Below are 23,646 nucleotides of genomic sequence, written 5' to 3' on the forward strand. Positions count from 1 at the left end.
AGGCCCAGTATGTGCACAATTGCTAGGAGTACAGCAAACTTGTTATTTACTAACAAAGTTACACAGAGTCCTTCCTGTGCTCTCAGTTACATCAGTTTTAGGGACACTCTACAGTCTGTAGTACATTCTAGTCCAGAAATAACTGTATCACAACAAAGTATCAGCATAGTTATATCCAAACTGAAAGGCTGCTAAAAGCATTGCTTACCAATGTCAGTATACACTTGCAGGTAGATAAGACTTTAATCTACCTTGCAGGTAGACAGCACAGAGTCTTCAGCCCGCTAATATAAATAGAGGGGGATCTTTAAAAAGGGAGAGAGAGAGAAAAAAAAAAACTTGGCAGAAAAATGCAGTGAGGGGCATCTAGGCATTTCAGTGCCAGTGGGCTGCCACTCTCAGAAATGTCAAGCCTTCATTCTCTGTTGGATTCAAGTGGATATTGTTGCTAACCAGAACAGCAAGTCTTCAGTGTTATTCGAAAGATAAAAAGTGCTCTTACCTTGGGGACTTTGCAAGAATTTTGTTCCAGTCAAACACAATTACTTCAGTGTGTTTTTCATAGTTATTCCAGATTCCCATTTGCGACTGCAAATAAGCCTTTCTGCATTTCAGAATTTTTTCCTTCGCTTTGGGGACCTACAAAGAAAGCCATATTACACTGCAATTAAAGTCCAGAATGGTGTTGTGAAATAGATGTTGGTTACCAAAATCATTGTTTCACAGTGCCATCTACAGTGCAATCCAAGGCAAAAGGCAGCAGTCATATTGCTCTTTTCATCTGTTTCATAGGGCAGCTCTGAAATATCACTAGATTAACTACACACAGAGTTTGTTGTACTGAAAATTACAAATATAATGCATGCAGCTCATTATGTCCTTACAGCCATGCGCCCTCTTGCCATGCAACCACTGTGAAAGCTGTTAAGATCTGGGAAAGACATCACCACAGTGCAAACAGACTTCATATTCCTTCTTTAAACCTCCAACAGTTTGAACCACAGATCATTAAAGACAGGGGGAAGACCGTGCACTGCCTTTGTAAGTGTTTGGCCAAGGCCCTTGGTGCCCAGCTACCTCAGGAGAAGAGGGTCTGAAAAACTGTCTGTGCATTCAGTGTATCATAGCACTCTCTGCCACCTTTGGCTCTCCTTGCTTCCAGGCACCACATCTCACACAAGCCTGCCTGTACCCAGAAACTACACTCTCAAGAAGTCACTGTATGGAGATACTTTTGCAGCAATACTGACATGTTCCACAGAATAATGAGCTCCAGCACTCCATTACATAGACATTTGAGTCTTTATGCTTTTTTGGTTAATATTTGTTCTCTCACTCCTACCCCTGGGCTCAGCTTGACCTTTTGCTATTGAAAACACAACACAGTGCAATTTGTCAGAGAAACAGTAACATGGTCTTCACCTACAGAGTGATTACAATAACCTTTTCTCATTTTCTCCCACTACTCCTCTTATTTCACTCTGCCTTTGATCAATTAGAAATTTGCTTTTAAGAAATGCAAAATTACACTGTCACACTGTAGGCCAAAGTATCTCTAGGGTCATTAAAGCAAGTAAGCAGATGCCTTTCAAAAGCATAGTATAGGAAAGCCCCTGACTCAACATGCTCCGCTCCTTTCTGTTCACAACACCATGAGAAAATAGAGTAATTGGTAGAATTAAAGAAGCACCAGGCCACCAATCTACAATTAATCACAATTTTACTCTGCCTTCACTTTCCAATGTGGAACGTTTCAGAATAAGCCAGACACAACTCAGCAGTTCTAGTCAAAACAAAATGCTGGCAAAGAGATGTCTTAAGACAGAGCACCACCATCCTGTTTTAATCCTTCCTTCCACAAATACACATAAAATAAAAATACGTGGGCCTCAGAAGTTTTATTGAGAAAAAGCAAACAAACAAGCTTTTCAATACAGTATTGAATGACTGAAGTGGTTATGTGGCACATTTTTACTTATTTCATAACAGTACAGATAGATAAATATATTCTTACAGTGCAATCAATATTGCAACATGCTAACTTGGGTTTTAGGGCTTACCTGTTCCATAATTCTTATTAGAGAGGAAGAAATGTGTAAATTTATCCACTCGTAAATGCTAATTTTAGTGTAGTCTGTTCTGTAAACGCAGGCTAGACACTGCTTGAAGATAAGGAAGTATGGATTATTCCAACTCATTGTAATTAGATGGATGCAAAGAAAGAGGCAGCTAATACAGCCACGAGCACAACTCAGGGCTTTCTCAAGCCTACCAGCCATGAATGTTTCTGAAGAGAATAGAGTTGTTTGAGGGGAGTGGAAAGCAATTGTTACAGGCAATTAGGAGTCTGAGATTCAACAGTTTCATTTGAAAAAAAGAGAGCAGAACAGAAAAGAAAGGCTCACCTGGTTAATAATGGTAAAAGGAATTCCAGGCTTCTAATGATGAAACCATGCTTTGTGCTTGTTTTGTGATCGCTGATTTTAATGCTGGTCCCTGCATCATCTCAGGGCGTGGTGTGACTTTGGAAAGCAGAGCCGCTTATTAGCAGATTGCACAAACAAGCAAATCACTGCTGACCTTCTGCGCCAAGAGCTCTGCTGGGGCAGCATGGCCTGTGAGGCCAGCCGGTCCCAAGAGCAGGTAACTACCCTGCCATTGGCCACTTGCAAGCAAACTGAGTGCTGCTTTAGAAAAAATAAAAATTCAGAGTCAACTCCCAAGAGGTACCAATACGTCTGAAAATGACTGGAACTTCGTGGGTGAGGTCTTTGACTTCAGTGGAGCAGGGTTAATTTGCACGAAAGGAATTTGAACAGATGTTTATCCATGGAAAGAAATCCTGTAAAGAAAAAGGGGTCTTTTATACAACTGCTTCTAGCCACAAGGCAACCAAATCCTCACCTCCATCCATAGCAGAGCTATACAAAAGAAAGAAGGGGGGGGGGGGGCAAAAGGGCCCTGCTTTCAGCACCTATGCGTTGGCTGGCCGCAAGCAGCTTTCTGCTCTGCATGTGAGTCATTCTGGATTCTGCTTCAGGCCTCCCAATTCTCCCTTTTCAGGCTTTGGCATCTAAAGGAAATTGCTGAAATTTGCCATGTTTTCGTCCCAGCACAGCCTGTCTCTGTGCCTCTGACCTCTAGTAAAATAAACAGCATTTCCCTAAGCCAGAGAAGTGTTTCAAGAACAGATACAGCAAAGGTCTTAAGTTATCTGGAAGTTGTATGGGCACTATATAATTACTTTAGACAGAATAAGGTAACATTGTAAATAGATATTTTTCCTATTGCTATTTACATGTTGTAAAATACTTTTTACATCTACTTTCTGTAAAGAATAAATTACCAAAGCTTTTTATACCATCTTTTGTAATAAGCTATGAAATAATTTTAAAAAAACCTCTCTCTATTAAATATTTAAAGGGCCTAATTTCTCAGTTCTCAGTAATTCCTCATTTAAAATAAAGACAGCACATCTCTTAAAAGACTTTGTCTGTAAAATAATTGGTAACAATGAAATAAGTACACATGCCATATGCTTCACAAGGCAATTTGTCAGCCCAGGAGTTTAACCTACCACCAGCCCTATTAAACTCTTATGTCCTAGTGAACAAAGCTCAATTGAGAGAAAAAGCAGAAAGCTACAGCTGCAATTTGTTAGCAGAGAAAAGAAGAAATCTGTATATATATATATATGGAAAGCACCATTATGAGAGTTTGACTGAAAATCATTAAAGCCAGAATCCAGAGCAAAAGCAAACCCCTGCTTGTCAGGTTTTACCTGTGATACACCAGCTCACTAACAGCGACAGCCCATTTCAAGGTGAAACGAATGTAAACATAACAGATATTTAGCACTATACCCACAAAAACCTCATTAACCCACAGAAACATTTTGTTCCAGGCCCACGCAGCAACGGGCCTTGCGCGGCCTGACGCCCCCACAGCCCTCCCAGGGCCGCGCGCGGGGGAGTCGTTTTATCAGCGTGGAGGGAGTTTATTTGTGTTGGTGCTAAAGGGCGTTTGGGAGCGGGACGCCGGGGAAAGCGGTCCCGCCCCCCCGAAAGCCTCGCGGCGACGGCCGGCGCCGCCGTCCCTGAGGCGGGAAGCTGCTGCCCCCTCGTGGGCGCGCGGCGTCGGCGGTGCAGCCGGCGCCTCCCCGCCGCGCGCCCAACGGCCGCCGCTCGCGCCGCCCTAACGGCTCCCGCCGCCGCCCTAACGGCTCCCGCCGCCGCCCTAACGGCTCCCGCCGCCCGGCTACAGCACAATGGAGCGCTCCCCGGCGCAGGCGGCGAGGTGGCTCGCGATCGCTGCATACATATAATTTAGCAGAGCGCTATTAAACACTTCCAACTTTTGTCATTACTCGGGAAATCTCATTAAATCTCTCCATACAGCGGGCACCGATTGCTCCATCGAAACCCTGCTCATTGTTCCCTTCCAGAGCCATCCTCGCCCTCAGAGGAATCCCCTCCGAGGCCCCGGCCTGCTGCGATGCCTCTCATTTGCGAGTGCTCTTTTGTGCGAGAATGAACTGTCCATGCAAATTAAGTTTTGTCATTAATCATATTAACACGTTGCTGTCACAGACTCCTCCATTCGCCCTCCCCTCCCAGCCTCGCCTCCCCAAGACACCGCACACGGACACACACCCCGAGTCTCCTCACTGCTGTTTCTCTCCCACAGATGCAATCCCGTCTCCGTCGTGTCGGCCTTGAACCACTTGGTTCGTCACACGGTCTCACCTCAGACAAACCTGGCCCAGATCGTTTGCCTGATCAGGGACACAACGGGAGCTATTGCCTCCTGACGTGAGCCGGCCATTCAGTTTTTGGACAAGTTAAGGGTGAGGCTCCTGCCAGGGAAAAGGGAGATAGAAGAGAGCTGGATCACATATAGGGAACGTATGGCAACTTGCAGTTAGCAGAAACCCTCCCCAAATCTGTTGCTCCTGGGAACAAGGCAAGCAGGAAAGGAAGTAAAGATGTGAGCCATGCTTGTTCCCCCATTCTCCTAGCTCGCTCCAGTGCAGCAGGCATTACAGACACTCTTCCCTTGTGCCACAGCATGACCTGCTGTGCTCTCAGGCTCGCTGGCATTGAGGACATGCAGGGCCCTTGTGATCTGCTCCAGCTTCCTGCACGGTGTTGGGCTATGATGGTCCTTCTGTGGCTTGTAGGATGCCTCAGCTCTGATCTCCAGAGTCCTCACTCGGGGTCCCAGGCTGTGAGCAAGTGCAAGAAGAGACATTCAGCTGCTTGGCTCCCCATGCTGTTTGACAAGCTGTTCCCTGTCTCCTCAAGGTCTACTGCAAGTCATAGCGGAAATGGACCAGCTAGAGGGAACTGCTGCAGTTTGGACTCTCAGTTTAGGCCCTCAAACCTCACCCAGAAATCTTTGCATCAAGGCACAGTTTCTATGCAAGTCACAGATAATTTTTGCATGATCCGAAGACTTCAAGTGACAGAAAATTCACCACAGCTAAGTTATTCCAGCAGTTAATTAACCTCACTTTAAGCACTGCACCTTATTTCTAATCTGAATTTGTCCAGCTTCTGCTTCCAGGCATCTGATCTCATTAGGCCTTTTTTCTGACAGATGAAAGTGCCCTCTGCTATCAGCTATCACTGCCCACATTTGGTACTTGCAGCCTGTGATCAAGTCATTGCTGAACACTGTCTTTGCATAAGCTAGATGGAGCTTCTTTAGCCTGTCCCTGGAAGGTTTTGCACTATTAAATCAGTCATGCAGCTCTTTTCTACATCACTGCCAATTTCTCAACCTCAGGTTTTTCGAAGTGAACATCAGAACATGATGTAGTATCCACAGATGATCTTATTAATACTACAGAGACAACAAACCTTCCAGCTTGTATCTAATCTTCCCTCCTGATACAGCTTACTGGTCTTCCCAGGTAGTGGGAGACAAGGACAAGTCAAATGCTTAAAGGGCTCAGTTCTGCCCATCTACTCATACTGAGTAATACTTTTACCAGGTAGTAAGGCACTATGCAGCCTGAGTAAGGACACAAAGTTGTGCTCACAGCAACATGAGACCATTCTTACAGTGCAAGAAAGCAAAATGTTTCTGTGTTGAGCCCAGTTCCTCTATCTTTTACTTCCAGAGTTAACATTCACTTTCCTGCTACATTTACTTTCCTACAGGTATCACTGTGGGAGGCCTGATCACTTCAGCCTCACTAGTGTAAGGCAAACTGAAGAGAGAAGGCTCTTCGGACACGGGAAAGTTAGCTAAAAGTGAGGTGGCACCAAACTACAAGTGCGCTCCCTCACTTTTAAAAAATCCAGGCATGTAGCCTAAAATTCAGTTAATATTGGATAACTGCAGCAGTTCCCAGCACCTCTTGGACTACAGCAGACTCACAACAGGCTTCACCAGCAATTTTTGAAGTGTCGAGGCAAAACAAACCCTCTCAAAGTGCCTTTTTATAACATCACATTTTGGCCTCTGGTGGCAGCTGCTCCGTCTGTCACAGCCAGTCAGCCCTTTCTACAGGAATATTTCAAAATCTCATTTAACAGCAACTGGGGGGAATTGGAGAGGGAAAACAATATCGATGAGAGCTAAAGGAAATAAAACCCACAGCCTTCTAAAATGGGAGAACTGACTACTATTATATTCACATAGCATGTGGTATCCACCACACCAGCACCTGGGCCATACACACAAAACCAGACATCCTATATTACGTGTTTGTGGGGAAACAATTGTGTCTGTCTTCACCAGCATTTGGAGTTCTCTCTAGGGTATGTCTGCCTGCACTGGCTCCTTCAGAGATGAAAACAGACCTTGTATTCACACTGGACATGTTAGAGTAGTGTGTGGTGGGAGGACAGTAAAAACATGCTTAAGCCACCCTAGTGTCCATCCCAGTCACTGTACACTCTTCAGTTTATTCTGCCACAGAGTGAGAATCATGAACTGGGTGCAAAATGGATCCTCTGTTGGCAAGCCTTCTCCAGTTGGACTCATTTTTAAGTGATGCTTTGTAGCCTCCAAGTTTAATCCAGTGGAGGTGAGGCTTCTCAGCAGCAGTAACAGTAGCAGACAGAATCAGGAACCAAATTCAGCCAAGGGACTGAAGGTGAGAACCAGAGGACTGCCAGAATCTCTCAGGTTAACACAGTGTAAGGAGGAGCTGTCCTTCAAATGGAAGCTGTTGCCTCCTCCACTGAGACAGAACAGAGAGTCAGGTGTCTGCTCAAGACCTGATGCAATGCAAACTGCAGGGGCTAATTCAAGTCCCCTTCAAGCAGAGAACAATAACTTCTTCAAATATGCTGACTCCAGCACCTGCAATCCCTGGACCTCACAATTTTCAAGTGTATTTGCATGACAAGTAAAACTAGTCTCATAAATGAAACAGATGAGTTACATTGGCACAAATATAAGAGATCACTTGCACTCCAAAAGTATAATCTCTGTGTATGATGGAGATAATCAAAATGAAGCAGAATCTCATTTAGAAATTAATATTTTTAGGAAAACATTTTAGAACTTGATCTCTCAACTCAAACTGAGTCAACATCTTTCCTCCAAGAATAATCCCACTAAGATCAACAGGACTATTCAGAGACTAAAGTGCTATTCTAGCTGTAAAGCAGAGGCAGGATAGAGCCTTTTCTCCATACAGCATTATTTATTATTCATCACCATCCTACAAAGAACCCCCCTCCCAAAATACACTCCTGGAGAGGTAAGTATTGCTATCAAGGTTTCATTTTTATGGTTGCACAACCAGACTTCTCAACTTGGGCAGCAAACACAGGTTTTCTCCTCATTACAGCCCCAGGTTTCAACTCTTTCAACTACATTTATCAGAGAGAATTTTTCATTGTGAATATCCAAGTTCTTTCAGTCCCTCACTACAGCCTGTGAAACTGCTCAAGATCTTCCCCACCCCCTGGTGTATGGCCTACTTAGGAGGCAGGCAGAATTGCAGGCACTGTGTTCAAGGAAGCACAGGAATTGCTTCAGCTCTGTTCAAAGAGGAGGCAGAGCCCCACTCCACTCCCAACTGACCTCCCATAAGCAGAGCAGTACACATGTAAAGCAGGCAGCACAGGAAAAATGCAGATAGATTTCCTTCGAAGGCATTTCTATCTCCCTTCAGCAGAATGCCTCAGACAAGGCAAATATGCTTTTCCCCTACTGTAAGCTTTGCCTACCAGGTAGCAAAGTAGTAAATCCGTTGTACAGGTTATCTCAAGCAAGAAGATGCTTTTCTATACCCTGAATTGATGGAGGGGAGTAAAATTAAGTTCTCCTATGAGAGGAAAAGATAGCTGACCCATAGCTATATAGAAAGTCACTCGGCTTTCTTCTAATCACCAGGGACCCAGGTGAGCTGGTATATGTTTTTGCACAGATTGCCTGGGGGAGGAAGTAAAGAGAAAGAAGAGAGGCCCTCATGTCAGTTTGTACCCCTAGGTGATACACTGAGAGGTCCCAGAACTGCTGTTGGCTCTGGTCTGATGCGCAGCCAGGCCAGTATTTTCCCTTACCTTAGCCCACCTGAAAATGTCCATCATATTTAAGAAGCAGATGATCACTGACTATGGGTAAATGCTCAGATTAAGGACAAGAGACAATCCCAAGGAGGCAACATGAAAATTAAAAGATGTTAAAAGCATGATCAGTAAAGAAAGGTTGAAGTAGTTGTGTTTGCTTAGTTGAGAAAAGAGAAAACTTATTGGAGATGTGCTAACTGCCTCCTAGAACACTGCTTTGAAGAAGGGTGTGATCAGTTGTTCTCTGGAGCTACTGTAAATAGCATACCAAGAAATTAAGTGTCATCTGCTGCAAAGATAATCTGGTGTGCACATGAAGAGAAATTTTCTTTATCTAAGAGTGGAAAATAGCAGAACAGGCTGCACAAAGAACTCAGGCTTTGCTAGAGGTTTTTAAAAGGGATTGAAAAATAGGTATGAGGGGTGGTCAAGGCATATTTGTCCCCTTTTCCATGCATAGGTATGGATTACATGATTGCTCATGGTCTCTTCCAGGACTACATCCCCTTTATTCCTTGAACATAAATTCATAATAAAACATAAATTCATTAAACATAAATATTCCTAGAACATAAATGCAAGGTAAATGGCTAAAGTTCACAGTGTCATCCTCAGTACCTTAACCACAGACATTCATCAAGTGTACCTCTGTCAGAGGTTAGTGGAAGAAAATCGTGGCAGAAAGACACTGAAACTACATTCCACATGTATTGGAGTTTTTTCATATAGATAGGGTCAGCTTGTGGCATATTTAGATATTTTTATGCTTTTCTGGGGGCACTGAGATCAAATTTGCTGCTTTCTGATTCTACTGCATTAGATTCTCATTATCCTGCAAAACATCTCACTCATGGTAGACAGTGAGTTACAGCAAGTCTACTCAAGTTTCCTGAAGCTGCATCAGGTCATGACTCCAACAGGGTCTGTCCATTTCTGTCTCACCAATGTAAGGCTGTTGCCTCTGCTTTTGTTTCAGGATCATGAGACTTTCCAAGAGGAAAGTGCAGAATAGCTAGATTTGCTTTTAGAACACAAGCAGGCTTTATGAGCAGTGGATGCAGATTGGCTGATGAAGGATTCCAACTGTCTGGGTATATGGGATAATTGTTCCACTTGGGACTCATTAGCTAATTGTTAAAAGATTTTAATGAAAAGCATTTCATAAATGCAGCATTAAAGTTCCAGAAGTGTAATTATGGGCTGAACGCACATTTTTAGCATCTGTGTTATCCACTACGTAAACCAATAGCAGAACATCTTGTGGCGAGCTATTCCTGTTCCATCTCTCAGCCACTGGATACTACATAGGATAACTACTGGCAAATAAAAAAGGTAACATTTTTGTTGTTCCCATTTTTGTGCAAAGATAGCACAGTCAACTTGAGATTGATTGAAAATTCTACCCCCAGCATGCAGAATTCTCCTGGGGCAAGTATTAAATAACAGTGAAGAACAAAACTTGTGCAGGAGGGGAAAGGCACAGACCAAAGAGCTATAACCCAACTTCCATATCTGTTAGTCTCAGTTGACTTTGGTGCTATTGAACAGCCCTTTTATTTGGTGTTAGAAGACACTGTATGCTTAATGGAGCCTGTTCTTCAAGTTATTAAAAAAAAAAAATCCTTGCTTTCTCTACTAAATAGGAAAAATCTAGATTCAGATTCCTGACCTATCAGTTCAGGAGCTGTTACAAAAAAAAAGTTTGTTTAATGTCATTCCTCATTTTCTGTAATTCAATGAGACAGAAGGCAAAACACTGCTAATAAGCTAGCAAGATATGTGTGGCATGATGACTCGGAGTTGAGTCCATAAACAATTGTACTTAAAATATGAAAGCAGTCTTGTCCAATCTTTGCCCTAGTTAAATGAAAAAAGCACTTTCAGAACCAGTCTCAAAAATGCATTTACTTTTCCGTCGTTTGGCAAGACCATGCAGGATGGAAATACTGAACATTACACAGAATGCATCACCACTGTATACAGCACAGGCGTCTTCAAACCAGCACTATCTGAGCTAGGAATAAGTAGTTCCTATTCTAGCACTAACTGCACGGTTTCTGAATACTGAACTTTTATCTCTGCTCAGCATTGTACCATGGAGAAATAACTGTTTGTTTGGAGCTAAATGGAGCACCACCATCACAGTACAGGCATGCCTTGAGTTGGATTTAAAGGCAAAAGGTCTCACTGACTTCAGGAGACCTGGTGAGTCCATCGCTGCTCACTGTATTGTGCTGTCCAGATACCAGGAGTCCTATAGTGTTTTCTAATTTCTGACAACAGCCTATTAAGTCAAAAAGAAGAACAAGCAGATAGATATATCTGTTAATAATCTGCTGAACCATTGGTCCTGTGGCCCTGAGAACAATGTTGCATTGCAAAAAGAATAAGAAAATTAAAAAAAAAAAAAAAGAAAGACCTCAGATTTATCATTTTGGACGTGTAAGCAGCATGTGCTAGCTGGTTTGCTTGCACCGGCAGATAAATAACATGTATGTGGAGTGACTCTGCCTCTTCTGCCAGTACTTGTCTTTTTCCCTGCAACCAGAAAAATTCCAAATTCCGATATGAATACATAAGGTAATTGTCTTGGGTATTTTCATTGCCAGCACTGCTAGCTACTGCATGTCCTGATGCAAGAGAATTTCAGAAGTCCCATAAATTCCGTTCTGCTTCCTCCCCTCCAGAATTGATTTCCTTCCTCCCTTCCTCTTCCAGCCCAGTCCATTACTTCTCCTTCCCTGTCGCTCCTCAGCTTCCTCCATTTTTCATTTGTGTGGCATTTCTTGCTGCCTTCTCTGGGAAGCCCACCTGCCTGGCAGCAAGTAGCATGTGTGTGAGCATCAGGAGGGCAGTTGGCAAGCAGGGAAGGAGACCCCTCTTGAGCTGATGTATTGATCAGTGGTGAAAAAAGGTCCCCGTTTAGGGGAAGTTAATCATCCACTGACTGCTGTTGTCACTTCAGTGGCATGAAGAAGCTAGGTAGAGCTCTTGCTGCCATTGCAATGAAAAAGAAGCAAAACTCAAAAGGTGCTGAGAGAATGGTAAGAAGAATAGTCCCAGACTCCTTCCTAGCAATCACTGCACTACTGAGACAGGACAGCAGCAGCCACAGCAAGCAGATACACTTCTTCACAAGCAGTAATAGAAGGCTTTGATATGGTATTTCCCCCTCAGGCACCTGAAGTGCCAGAGGAGGAACAGAAGCATAGTCCCCTTTCCAGTTCCTATCACAGCTTAAGCAACGAAAGATGTTCCCATACACGAGGCTCAACTGCAGTGAGACCACACCGAGATTTTAAATGAGTAACAGCATGTCCTCTTCAAGGGGAAAGCTAGAAACTTTCCTTTTCTGTTGGTTTTCTTTTTCTTTTTTTTTTAAAAAAAGTCAGTTTTCTGCTTCCCAAAGCTCAGAGAAGGCTGAACATTAAGCAAAGCCTAGCTTTCTGTTCTGAGTCAGCCTAGGATGAATTTTTTGCTTCAGTATTGCTCCTTCACTCATGCACCAGTCACTTCATGATCACATAACCACGCACATGATTGATAGGAGGAGCTGGGAGGTGGGTAAGTGATATAATTTTGATTATGCTTTGAAATGCTCAGGGTTGGAAATGAAGGATGAGATCCCTTCACTTCCCCAAAATTCTGATTGCCTTAAAATGCGAGGTCTGTTAAAAGTAATAAATTGTTGGTTGTTTGTCTATTTTCAGGGTAGACAATAATCAGCTTTTAATCAGCTTTTCATCACAGCTAGAGAGCTATTAAGTCTCTTAAAAATAATTAGAAAACAGAATAGAAAAATCTCCTCTAATTGTTTTCCTCCAGGAACTGTGACTTTCTGAATAAAAACTCAAGATTCACACACAAAAAAAAGTTAACTTGGTGGCACAGTTAGTTCACTCTTTTAACAACGAGGCACTGTTTGCAGGCCAACTGGGAAAACAAAACAAGAAAAACTGAACTGTACCTCTATTTTTCACAAAACCTGTCTCAGCTAGTCATCCAAGTCTTTCTCTCTGCTGCACACTGATTTACACACTTGGCTACAGCCAGCACTGCCCTGCTCTCTCCCTTCCAAATCTCTCTTTGAAGGTTTGCTCTGCCTTCAGTTTCCTGGACCACTGGCCTCTTGCCACAGCCTACAGTTTTAGTCCCATATTGGCAACTATTTCCTCTCACTCCCCCTGATTATAATTTGTCTGCGGTCATGCTCACAATGACAGAGCTGAAGAAAATAACTGCCATTTCTCTTTCTGTGGATTGTGTTTTCTGAGCTTGGATAATGTTATGGGTATTAGCATCTGAATAATAACCAATATTTCCAGCCAGTCTGGGTAGACACTCAGTTATTTCTGTTGAACTTTTTTTTAAAGGAAACAAATTGCTGAAGCCTTCCATTTCTCTGATCTCTGACTAGTCACACAATCTTATCTTTCAGATCCCCACAATATATATTTGTTTCCATTTTTGATAGATGAACTGTGAATATTGTCCTGGAGGAAACAGTACTCAAACTTAGCTGCATTAAACGAGCAGCCTCCAAATTTCAATATTAGAATTAGCGATGGGTATGAAATGTCCCTGCAGATACAACCTTTCTGTGCTTTTAGTTTGGCAGCCTAACTAAATAGAACCCCTCCATCTCAAACATCACTTTTCAGTAGCGTTCCCCACCAATAATCCCATGAAAGCCAATCCTCAACATGCCTCATTTACTTCCCCTGTATTGCAATACACACCTTTCCTAGTGCAGTGACTGGCTCAGATGAGTTCACCCTTACAGGCAAACAAGATCAAGTAAGAGCACTTTGCTAGATCCTAGGACAAGTTTTCCACAGATATTTGCCTTTGGGGGTCGTGACCAAACAATGTCCTCTGCTCTCCTACGGTAACAAGCTGCATTTGGTAAGAAGACTGGGAGACAGACGTGCTTTGTTGTTATCATGTTGCAAGGGAACCTGTCCACAAACCCAAGAAAGGATGCCCTTCTTGAAGGTAGGCATTAGTCAAATGTAAGTAAGTTGTCAGATCCAGTAAGAGCTAAGTGACAAAAATGTAATGGATTGTAAAAAACAGGTCAGACTATATTATGGATTTTAAGGGACAACTAACTAAGGAGTGTGTGAGGGGCAGAGCTAATTAAGTACTGCCCCACTAGGGCCCTAGTGGCTGTATATTATTTTATTTTTTCAGTTTTCCATTGGAGATGAATTACAATGCTCCTTAAAAAGAAATTCTTCTTGTAAATCGATCAGTTTTAGACCTGTATGACCTACTAGTGTCTCTTTAAAAATTGATGGACTGGAACCCAAAAGTGAAACTCTCTCACTTTAACTGCTCTCATCTGACTTTCCTGCACCATGAAATACATTTTTAAATAGGTCTGTGGAGTGGCTGCATCATTGATTCAAATTCTAGAGTTATACAACACACAGCATTTCCATAGTCTGGCAATAGGTGAGACAGCCACACAAGCTGAAAAAGGGCCATTGACAAGAATAGTCACTGTACAGATTTAGAGGAAAACCTGCTATTATTAAAAATGCACTACATCTCAGGGACTATAGCAGGAATATGTTAAACCTTTAATATCGGCCACTAATTAATTGCAAAACAGCAATACTAATGAAAAAAGGGATATGGAAAATTATTTATTAGATTTATGTTTTCCCCTCTCCAAGTGAAACCATTTTCTTGTGAAGTGACAGGCTTCTTGGCCAAGGTTAGCAAGAGAGGCTGCAGGTAACCAAATCTTCACTCACCAGAGGGTGCCACTGCATCCAAAAAGAAAAATACAGAGGTTTCATTTAGAGCTGGATGCAGCTTTCTCCAACAACTCCAAGCTGTGTCTTGCAGTATTTAAGGCAATCCTCACTTGTTTTCCTCTAGCTATCTGTGCCAGTTTGGTCTGACAGTTTGCTTTTAAACCAAGGATGAAGTTCTGCCTACCTCTGTCCTTCCCCAAAATAGGGTAAAAATTCTGTTCTCTACTCACAGATATTGTCCAGTGAGGACCTAAATGATATTTTCAAAAGAGACCCATGGATGCATCTGTTCACACAGAAGATGAAAGTGAACAGTTGCTTTCTGCTATTGAAAGACTCTGTCTTTCTGCTACCACGGTCGGGCCAAAGTCAGAACTTCATTACACAAATATACACTCAGTTCCTACAAAAAGTTTACTTTAAACAAGAAAAGGAGAAGGTAGGTAGGAGAACAGAGATAGGGAAGGAAACAACAAGATGCCACAGGTCAGTTTTGCAGACTGGAGTCTCAGTGTGCCAGCTTCTTTGCTGTCAAATTGGTTGCAGGCAACGTCAAAGGAGATTAAAAACTAATTAGGAGGTTGCTTTGCAGATGTTTTTGTGGATCTCTTCAAACAGTGACAGATCTCAAAAGTAAAACCAAGATGCTTTAAGCTTACACAATAGGGAAAAGTGCCAGTGGGTAGACTCAAAGAAAGGAATGATAGTTTTAAATCAACCCAACTGGAGGAAAAGTCTTTGCAAAATCATTTTGAATGGCATGGTAACAGCAAGAGTGAATTTGTCAAGGCGTGAGATCTAGCTTTTTTGATCAGGACAATATATAATAACAGCCCAGTGAAATCTGAGATCTCTGGATATACAGGAGAAGCCATATTTTAGGTACATCTTTTGAGAAAGAGCGAGCAATACTTAAAGAGGCTTGAATGTTAGAAATACCACCAACGCCTTACTCTGATTCCAGGCAAACGTTACAAGAGGTGAGGCCATAATAAAAAGTGTAGAGCAGGCATCACCTAAGGTTATTAAGGTTCTTGTAGACCTGAGAGCTAGAGGGAGTAAGATAGAAAAGCAGTTTACGGCTACAGTCTTTATAGTATTGGAGGGGACATTCCAGAAACAGTGACTGAATGTGCAAGAAAACATGAGGTTAAAAATCATAAAAGGATCAGATACAGTGGTGTGGATGGGTGGCAAGACGGAGGGAGACCTGCAGGTAAGGCAAACTCTACTTTAGATAAGGAGTTTCATGAAGATGTGGAGCTGCTTTTAACCCTCTTACTGCTTTTGCTTTGCTCTACAGAGTATGTAAAAGAAATACCTCTCTGCATATCACTCTACACAACTGTACAAAGCTCACATTTTTATTTTCAGGAGGTGCCTCATTCTCATCTACTACCGCAAAGAGCAAGGCGCACTACTACAAATAGCCAAGAGGGGCACGAGAGACGACTCTAACATCTGTAATACTACAATCACTTCCTATGAAAAGCCATCTTAATGTAATTCTTCCCCTCTGGTGATCAAGAGCATACAGTATTTAGAAAATTTCTGAAGAGGTACCAATTTAGGGGGCAGCAAACAGAACTGCATTACCTCAAGGTTTTTTTCAGTTTGTTTGCTCTTTTTAAGCTTATGGCTTTGAGTAAGTAGGATAAATACTTGGGTATTTATCTGTTCGGCTTCATCCAAATTGTACAATTTTCTATTGTTTTGGCTCTCAAGCCAAAGACAGTTAGTTTCTTAATCTGTACTTTTGTCCTTTTTAATTTGGCTATTCAATTGTGTAAGAAATTTCCTAATTATTTCTCTACTTGCAATAGTACCATCCAATTTATTACCAGTGAACAGCAGTATCTCATGAATAATCCATACCCTTTTGAACCTGAAGGTCTCAACACCTAATCTTCAAGATTATGAAAAATTTCCAATTTAATAATGGAACATTCCTATGATAGTCACTCTAACTGGAAGATATTAGCTTCTGCTCCCGAAGCTTCCTCTTCTCCACTCAGGAGGATTTAGAATCAAACAGATCAGTCAATGACAGTGCATCCCCTTCCAGTGGAGACACAGAAGTGCAGGGAGGGATCAAGAGCAGTCTGTTGCATGGAGAGTTAGACCCATGTGCTCATCAACATTCAGCCTTGAAACATGAGTGTTTCACTGAGAAGATGGCAGACCGGGCGTTGTTGCTCTGTGCTTGAGTCCATGCTAAGTTACCAGAGCTCTCAAACACAGTGCTCAAGCCTTGACTAAACTGCAGTGCAACAGTGTAGATACAGCCATAGGTAATCTGGGACCCCTTGAAGCTTTGCTTCCCCAGAGACCTCTGGCCTTTGGCCCACCTACCTTCTGAGATTCATGCCCTAGGTGTAGAACTACAGCCATACCCTGCCTGTATATCATGCAATATTCAACAAAGATGCTTCAGAGTAAAAGCAGAAACCCAGGCCTTGCTTCCTTGGCACAGAAAGAGCAGTTACAATATCTCTGTTGTGGCTAGGTAAGTTTCACTTGAATTTGCACCATCAGCAGGATTTTTTTTAAACATTTCTAGATAAGATCTGCTGAGCGCCATGTAATAAAAATAAAGACAGACCAGACTTGACAGGTTTGCAATTAATTCTCCTCAGCCCTTATTTACATCTTTGATCCTGGCAGTCTTCCTCTTCAGAATGAGGAATACTGGCTCCCGTTTGTTTCTCCTAACAGAGCAAAATCCATAATGTGGCAGGTGTTTGCTACTCATTTCATTGACACAAGTATTATGTTTAATCAAAAGCTGAAGCAAGACAAAATGAATAAAACAAGATAAAGCAAAGCAAAGTCTGAAGCACCAGCCTATCCTCACCCCTTTGCATGTTAGCAGGGAGTTGCTGGGTAACAATCTCAGAGTGGAATTTGCCTGCTTAGGACCAAACTATACACTGTATTGTCAAATATCCCAGGGAAGCTCTATAAAGACATCCTAACATTCTTCTCAGCTCATGTTCTGTGCACCAATATCTTTCCCCAAGATTTTATTAAAGGCATTCTCTGATCCCATCCCAATATAAGCATGACCTACCCAAAACATGCCACTCTTTCCAATCACCCAGCTGAGTTACTTCAAACAGGACAGCCATGAGTCTAGCATTAGGAGAATGCAAAGTCTGAAAAACTTTGTGAACCAGCTGATGTCTTAACCTAGAAAGCTAACAGAGTTGTCTAGAAAAGGTAGGAATGACTAAACTTCAAAACAACTGCTGGACAATGCAATTTCAAGAGAAAGGCAGTGACCCAAGGATCTGAAGCTGAAGCCCAGCCATGCTTGTCAAATGATGTATTTGTAGCTGCACTGAGATTTGAGAAAATGTATTCTGAAAAACAGGTTCTTCAAGCTTGAAAACGACCATGACTTGGGAGTCGCTTAGAATTTAACCAAGAGAATTGTTCAAGGCTTATTCAAGGCACAGCACTACATGCATAATTATTCCCACTGGGGAATCCACCAAGGGAGCTTATGTGGGTGCTTGCTATATCACATGGAATGGAAAAACAGAAGAGTTTGCAACACAGCAGCCCCTCCAACAGAAAGCCATTAATCTGCTCCTTTAATAAGATCACTTACTGCTGCCTAAGAGAGCAGCTCCCTCTAACAGCTCTTCCTCTAGGAGCAATGACTACACACAGTTTTGTCTGGTACATGACAGCATGCAGCCTAACACAGACTCAGAATCTAGCATATGCCCTTCAAAGCTGAGACTCAGTCCTTCAAACTTATTCTATGCAGTAGAGCCAGGCCACCTCACTGCAGACAGTTGGACTGTGCCCTGAAGACAGCTATGTGATATCAAAAGCAACATCAGGGCCTCCTTCTCTTTCATCCAGTGTTGCTTTTTGATATCATCTAAAGTTGGGCGAAAAATAGCAAGCATTTCAGCTTGGGATTTTGCCATCTTTGATATTCATAGTACATGTTATCCAAAAGCAGAATTTGCTAGTCCCTAGAAAAACAATCATGCTTGATTTCCACCGCTAAAGACAAAGCCTGTGAACGTTACTATTGACCACAGTGGAACTATTTTCATCAGGATGCATTGCACTGCACATGAAACATTTGCAGTGAAGGCCTACATAAGCTAAAGCTGGGACAAATAGTTCCAAGAACTGAACATTCCCAGTACACGAGCAATTTTCAAAAGAATAATCCAGAGAAGACACTCTGAAATCACATTGAAAATCAAAAAAAAAAAAAAAAAAAAAAAGGGAAATGAATTTTATGTAATCGTTCAGGTTATGTTACAGTATATTGACATATACAACAAATTAAAACAGCTAATTCAGCTTACTGCCTTCCACTGATAATTTTTTAATTAAGTCACTTATCTTTATCTACATATTTAAGAATTTAGATCTTTCATTATTCATCTCTTAAAGAAAATCAATGTTGTCCTTATTTGCTACAGCTCAAACAGCAAGCAGTATTAGCCAAGATAAGACAGCCTAATAGAAAAATAATTCATTAACTTTATTAACAAGTCCTAATAAAATGCTGTTGGGCAGATTTTCATACTCCTAGAAGTCTGAATTATGAACCAAAAGCTTAATGATGTTCAGTTTGACGAAAATATACATACTGGATTTCTTTAAAACAAAAATGAATATAAGTAAAAATGGAAATGGGAGAAAAATATTAAAAGTGTTCAATTAAACATTTTAGAGAGTTCATCCCTACTACGGAATTTTGTTATAAAAAATACTATCAAAAAGCTTGATGATATGAAATAAGAGACTGAATTAAGATGATGAATTAAGAGGCCGCGAGCTAATCTATAGCACTGGTTAGATGTGAGGGTCTTAGTGCCTATGCACTATATAGTTTTGAAATATTTGCACATCAAAACAGGCTCTGGTTTTACACTTGGGATCCTAAAGCTTTATAAAAGACACTATGAAACGAGTAAACTTTGAATCTCAATTTCTTCAGGAAGCAGACTTTTTCTAGTCATCTTAAGTGTCCTTTTCTTCTCAGGGTGACCTTAACTTTCAGATTTGTAAAATGGTTTCCCCTTGTGTTCAATCCTACTGTGTAATAAATTTTAAAAATGACTATTTATCTTCTTTAATATATTAGTCATATGTAGCAGGAGAAGCCTCTTCGGGAATTTTTGCTATCGAGTTTGCTCAAGCTTAAGTCAATGCTGATTTAGAAAAAATAACTTACGTTTAGTAACAAACAATCATGAATATATTTATTGGAATAACATCTTTCCATTCTCCTTCAGCAACGTGTTTAGTTTATCAGTTGCACCACTATCAGTATATATTTCCAGTGACCAAGGCGATCTGAAAATAATGCTTTTACATTGCCCATCTTATTACACTTTTACAAGCTTGATTCAGTGATATTTGGAAAACAAATGGATCTGATGGTTCTGGAAAATGCAAATGAAATGCAAATTAACCAGGCAGGTATAAGTTATGTTTATTTGTGAAAAGTGAGAATCAGTACATTGTTCAAAAACTGTGCCTATTGCAAAAGTTATATTACATCAAATTTAAATGTTTTTAGATTTTGCCTTGCTAATCGTGACCTCAGTTGCTTACACCCTGTAATGACAATAATGAATAAACATGCTGTGCTTATGAAGAACGAGAACCTAACAAGCTGATCAATTGTTAATTCTATAAAGTGACTAAAACGTGTCTGTACTATCAATAAGTAAATCAGCTTCTATTTGTGGGACTAATGCACCTTGTACATATCCTCCAGCTATCCTGCCATTCTCTATAATAATGTAATTATCGGTTTGGTCATATTTAAGTACAACCTGAACAAGATTATTTTTTTTTGTCTTAGGGGGAGAAAAATAGAAAGAAAAATTGTTTTGATATTTAAAGAGAGACACTATACTTGTTTCGAGGATGCAGATTTTCCATTTGCCCTCCAATTAGTAATACAGTTATTCATTTGAAAACCAATTATTTTACAATATTATTCTTAAATCTTACAGGCTATTATCAGACAATCATTCCAGTGAGGAAGGCAGCCCTTTTATTATTAAAGCCCTCTTGCTCTAAGCCTCTGTAACAAAGAATTTAAACAAAAGACAACAAGACTCATTAACTGTAACATAAGATGTTACTTCTGTAGAAAAATGCATTTAAAACAAGACCAGTTTGGCTCTATTCAGCCTTTACTTTTCTTCTTAGAAGAGGAAAACACAGAAGATGTATCAATTTTTCAGCCACAATACAATGATATATATTCCAAATATGCTAATTACAAATAGCTGCCACTCTCATTTCCAAGAGTGATTTACCAGTAATAGTTTATTTATCGCTGAAGATTCTGTTCACAAAGAAGAATGTGCAACACATGCAAAAACACAGGGAAAAACTAAGAGTTGTGCTGAAAGTTCCCAACTTCCTTCTGGTTTCCGCAGCTTTCTGCAAAGACCCTGGGTAAACACAGCTACCTGTTCATCCACTTAGCAATACAACTCATCTCAGTCTCGGGTGTAACTAGAGATCCAGCCTAACCTGAAATGCATGATAGGTGAATGATGAACACTGACAGGATGAATAATTGTATTTAATGTTGCAGCACCTTTTTCAGAGTTATAAAGAGTAATTATTCTTAGAGGTTTGGGGCTTCTATGTCTGTTCTATTGTCAAACCTAAATATATATCACAAAAATACATTAGAAACATCTACAGGAAGGAAATGTTCTGGAGAGAAATGCTATTAAGTATGTAGATAAGCTCAGTATTTATTAATTTCTAACACTTAATGAACCAAATAAACCTATTCTTTTCTCAGATGGAACACTACACTAATTCTGCCAGAAACTGCCCCCCCCCCCTTCACCTTAGATCCATCCTTCCATATCAATTTGATGTAGAAATGGAGGGAGAATCTTTTTACCTGATCATCTCTCAAAGTAAGAGGATCAGTGCAGGTTTTTAAAAGTAACTTTTTCTAATAAAATGTTATTTTAATGGCCACTAAACAGAAACATCTATTACTACAAAAAAGCTGAATAAATCATTTAGCACCATACCAAAAAATGCAGGAATAGCTTTGTATGGAAATAATTATTCTGCTTTCTCTCCCTTCAGCCCCAGGTAAGCCTATAAACCCTATAACTGGTAAATATTTTCACAGTAAAACTGCTACTCCAGTAGTACATTTCGGCTAAGCAAGCCCGTGTCAGATACTCTCTTATGTTTTTCCAAATAATGGATATTAATTCAAAGGTTCACAGGCACTGTTTAACTCACTGATATAACAGGAATACACACATGACACTCCTTCTATATTCCACAGAATTATTAATCCTTTTCAGATTCAATGAGCTATTTTATGTGCAAGTCCATTCACTGGTGTAGACATGTGTTTGGGGAAAATTTTACAGCACTTGACTTCTAACCATGGTGCTTCACAGTCATTAAACTGACAGTGCTCAGTACAAATGGTAATGCAGTCAACATAAGCCCACCAAATAATCAGGATCAGTCTTTTACAGCTACCTGTATTCATGCTGGGCCAATTCCAGTGAAATCAGTAAAATACTCATGAAGTGAGGCACAGATGCATGTATGCAAAGAGGAAAAGGAGGTTTAGCCTGATAATAACAATGCCAGCTGACCACCACCATTTCCCAACATGAAGTTCACTGGCTCACTAAATCCCAGTATTCCATGGGAAAAAAGCAGGGCTGACTGTGGCCACAGAGCTTGATTTCAGAACGGACCAGCCACAACAGCCTTGGGTCTGCACAGCTATACAAGTGTGGCTCATGAAGTAATTATCCTGTTTTCTCTTTCCCACAAAAGGTGGAACGAACTTGTGAATCCCCTTCTCCATATGCTTGCCGAGAGACAATCCAGGGAGCAATTCATCTGAGTAATATGAGGGAAGGCTCAGCCAATTTCCCTCAAGAGCTGATATATATGGTGTGCAGATGGCAGTGGAAGAGAGTTGCTGGGCATCACTAAGATTTCCTTCACACTCAATCATATTTTCTAGGAACAGGGCAACCAGATATCCCCAATGTAGCCCTGATATTGTCACCATTCCTGGCAATGGCAACGAGAGGACATAACAGCAAAGGACAAGAGATGACTCCTCCTTCCCTCCTTGTAAACACATGCATCAGGCATTTTTCAGGAAATTGGAAGAAAACATCCAAGGAGTCAAAAGCTTGTGGGCTGCCTAAATACCCAGGGAGAGGAGGATCACCAGCAATTACAGCTTCTCTATTTCCTTTTTAGAATCACAAGGAAGTAAGAGTCCCAAAGACTAATTAAGTAGGGCATATTTAACCCTACAGCTTTTGTCTGAGAGCATACTTCTGTTAAAGGCCTCAACCACATCTGCTTTATAGTTTAAATAAAACAAAAAGTTTCATTTAGGACTCTTAAGTAAAATGCTAGGAAATTATAACACTGATGCATTATATTCATTTCTGAAGTAAGACATTCCTCTTCCTGTCTCTGATGTTATTAGCATGTTACAGTGGCTTAAATTAAAAAGGAAACATTTATTTTTTCCCCCTGATATCGGCTCACTGCAATATAACATTTCTGAAACGGGAAAACATCACAGCTTAGCATCGTAAATTCAATACTGCAACAAGATAAATCCTTCCTATTAATGTAAACCGCTGTACTTCACAATATATCTGCATCTGCAATGTACTTCTATTTGCTGATCAAACTATCATAAACACACATAATTCTCATTGAATAATGGAAGCAGCAAAGATATCCAAGGGTAACTATATCCTCCAGACTGAAAACAGCCACAGCCTAGTCCTTCAAACAGATTCACTCACGCAGGGATATTCCTGCTTACAGATGACAATGTAAAATACCATAGCCTGCACAACTGGAGTCTAGATAACACAGCAGATTACATCGAAGTGTAGTCACTCCTTAATTACATATGCACAGAACACACACTGGAAACCTCTATTAACTCTTAAAACATATAAATCCCAGCAGTCACATGTGAAAGCCTAGGTCCCTTATCAATTAAGAATTTTCAAAATTTTCACTGAGTATCTGAAATCACACTGAAATGAGTCAGGAAAGAGAAGTTCATTGAACTCCCCCCCCTCCCCCCCCCCCCCAAAAAAACCCTAACCATTCAAAGCTGTTATGTCTTCCTACAGCAACTAAATTTTCTCCTTTCTCCCTTTACACTCAGATTAATGCTCTGAAACTTGTGCCAAATGGGCATTTGGCACACAGTTTAGAAAAATGCAAGCACATGAATTAATAACCTGAATTATGCAAATATGAACCTGAGATTTGTAATTTGTTTTTAAAAGCTAAAACAACTTGTGTTAGCAGGTTTA

The 23,646-nt window shown here is 40.9% G+C and overlaps 1 protein-coding gene across 2 annotated transcripts in view; it reads right to left on the minus strand.

The window, feature by feature from the left end:
• Window positions 1-23,646, minus strand: part of TAFA4 (TAFA chemokine like family member 4) — an 84,775-nt gene that overhangs the window by 56,337 nt on the left and 4,792 nt on the right. For both annotated transcript variants that reach the window (XM_026109711.2, XM_064519177.1), the window contains exons 2-3: window positions 2,406-2,842; window positions 503-639 (exon numbers count right to left, since the gene is read on the minus strand). In XM_026109711.2, the coding sequence (XP_025965496.1) occupies window positions 503-582 (80 nt within the window). In that variant the 5' untranslated portion in view covers window positions 583-639; window positions 2,406-2,842. The remainder of the gene's footprint in view (window positions 1-502; window positions 640-2,405; window positions 2,843-23,646) is intronic.

The sequence above is a fragment of the Dromaius novaehollandiae genome, chromosome 12 (assembly GCF_036370855.1).
Source record: "Dromaius novaehollandiae isolate bDroNov1 chromosome 12, bDroNov1.hap1, whole genome shotgun sequence".
NCBI classification, from domain to species: Eukaryota; Metazoa; Chordata; class Aves; order Casuariiformes; family Dromaiidae; genus Dromaius; species Dromaius novaehollandiae.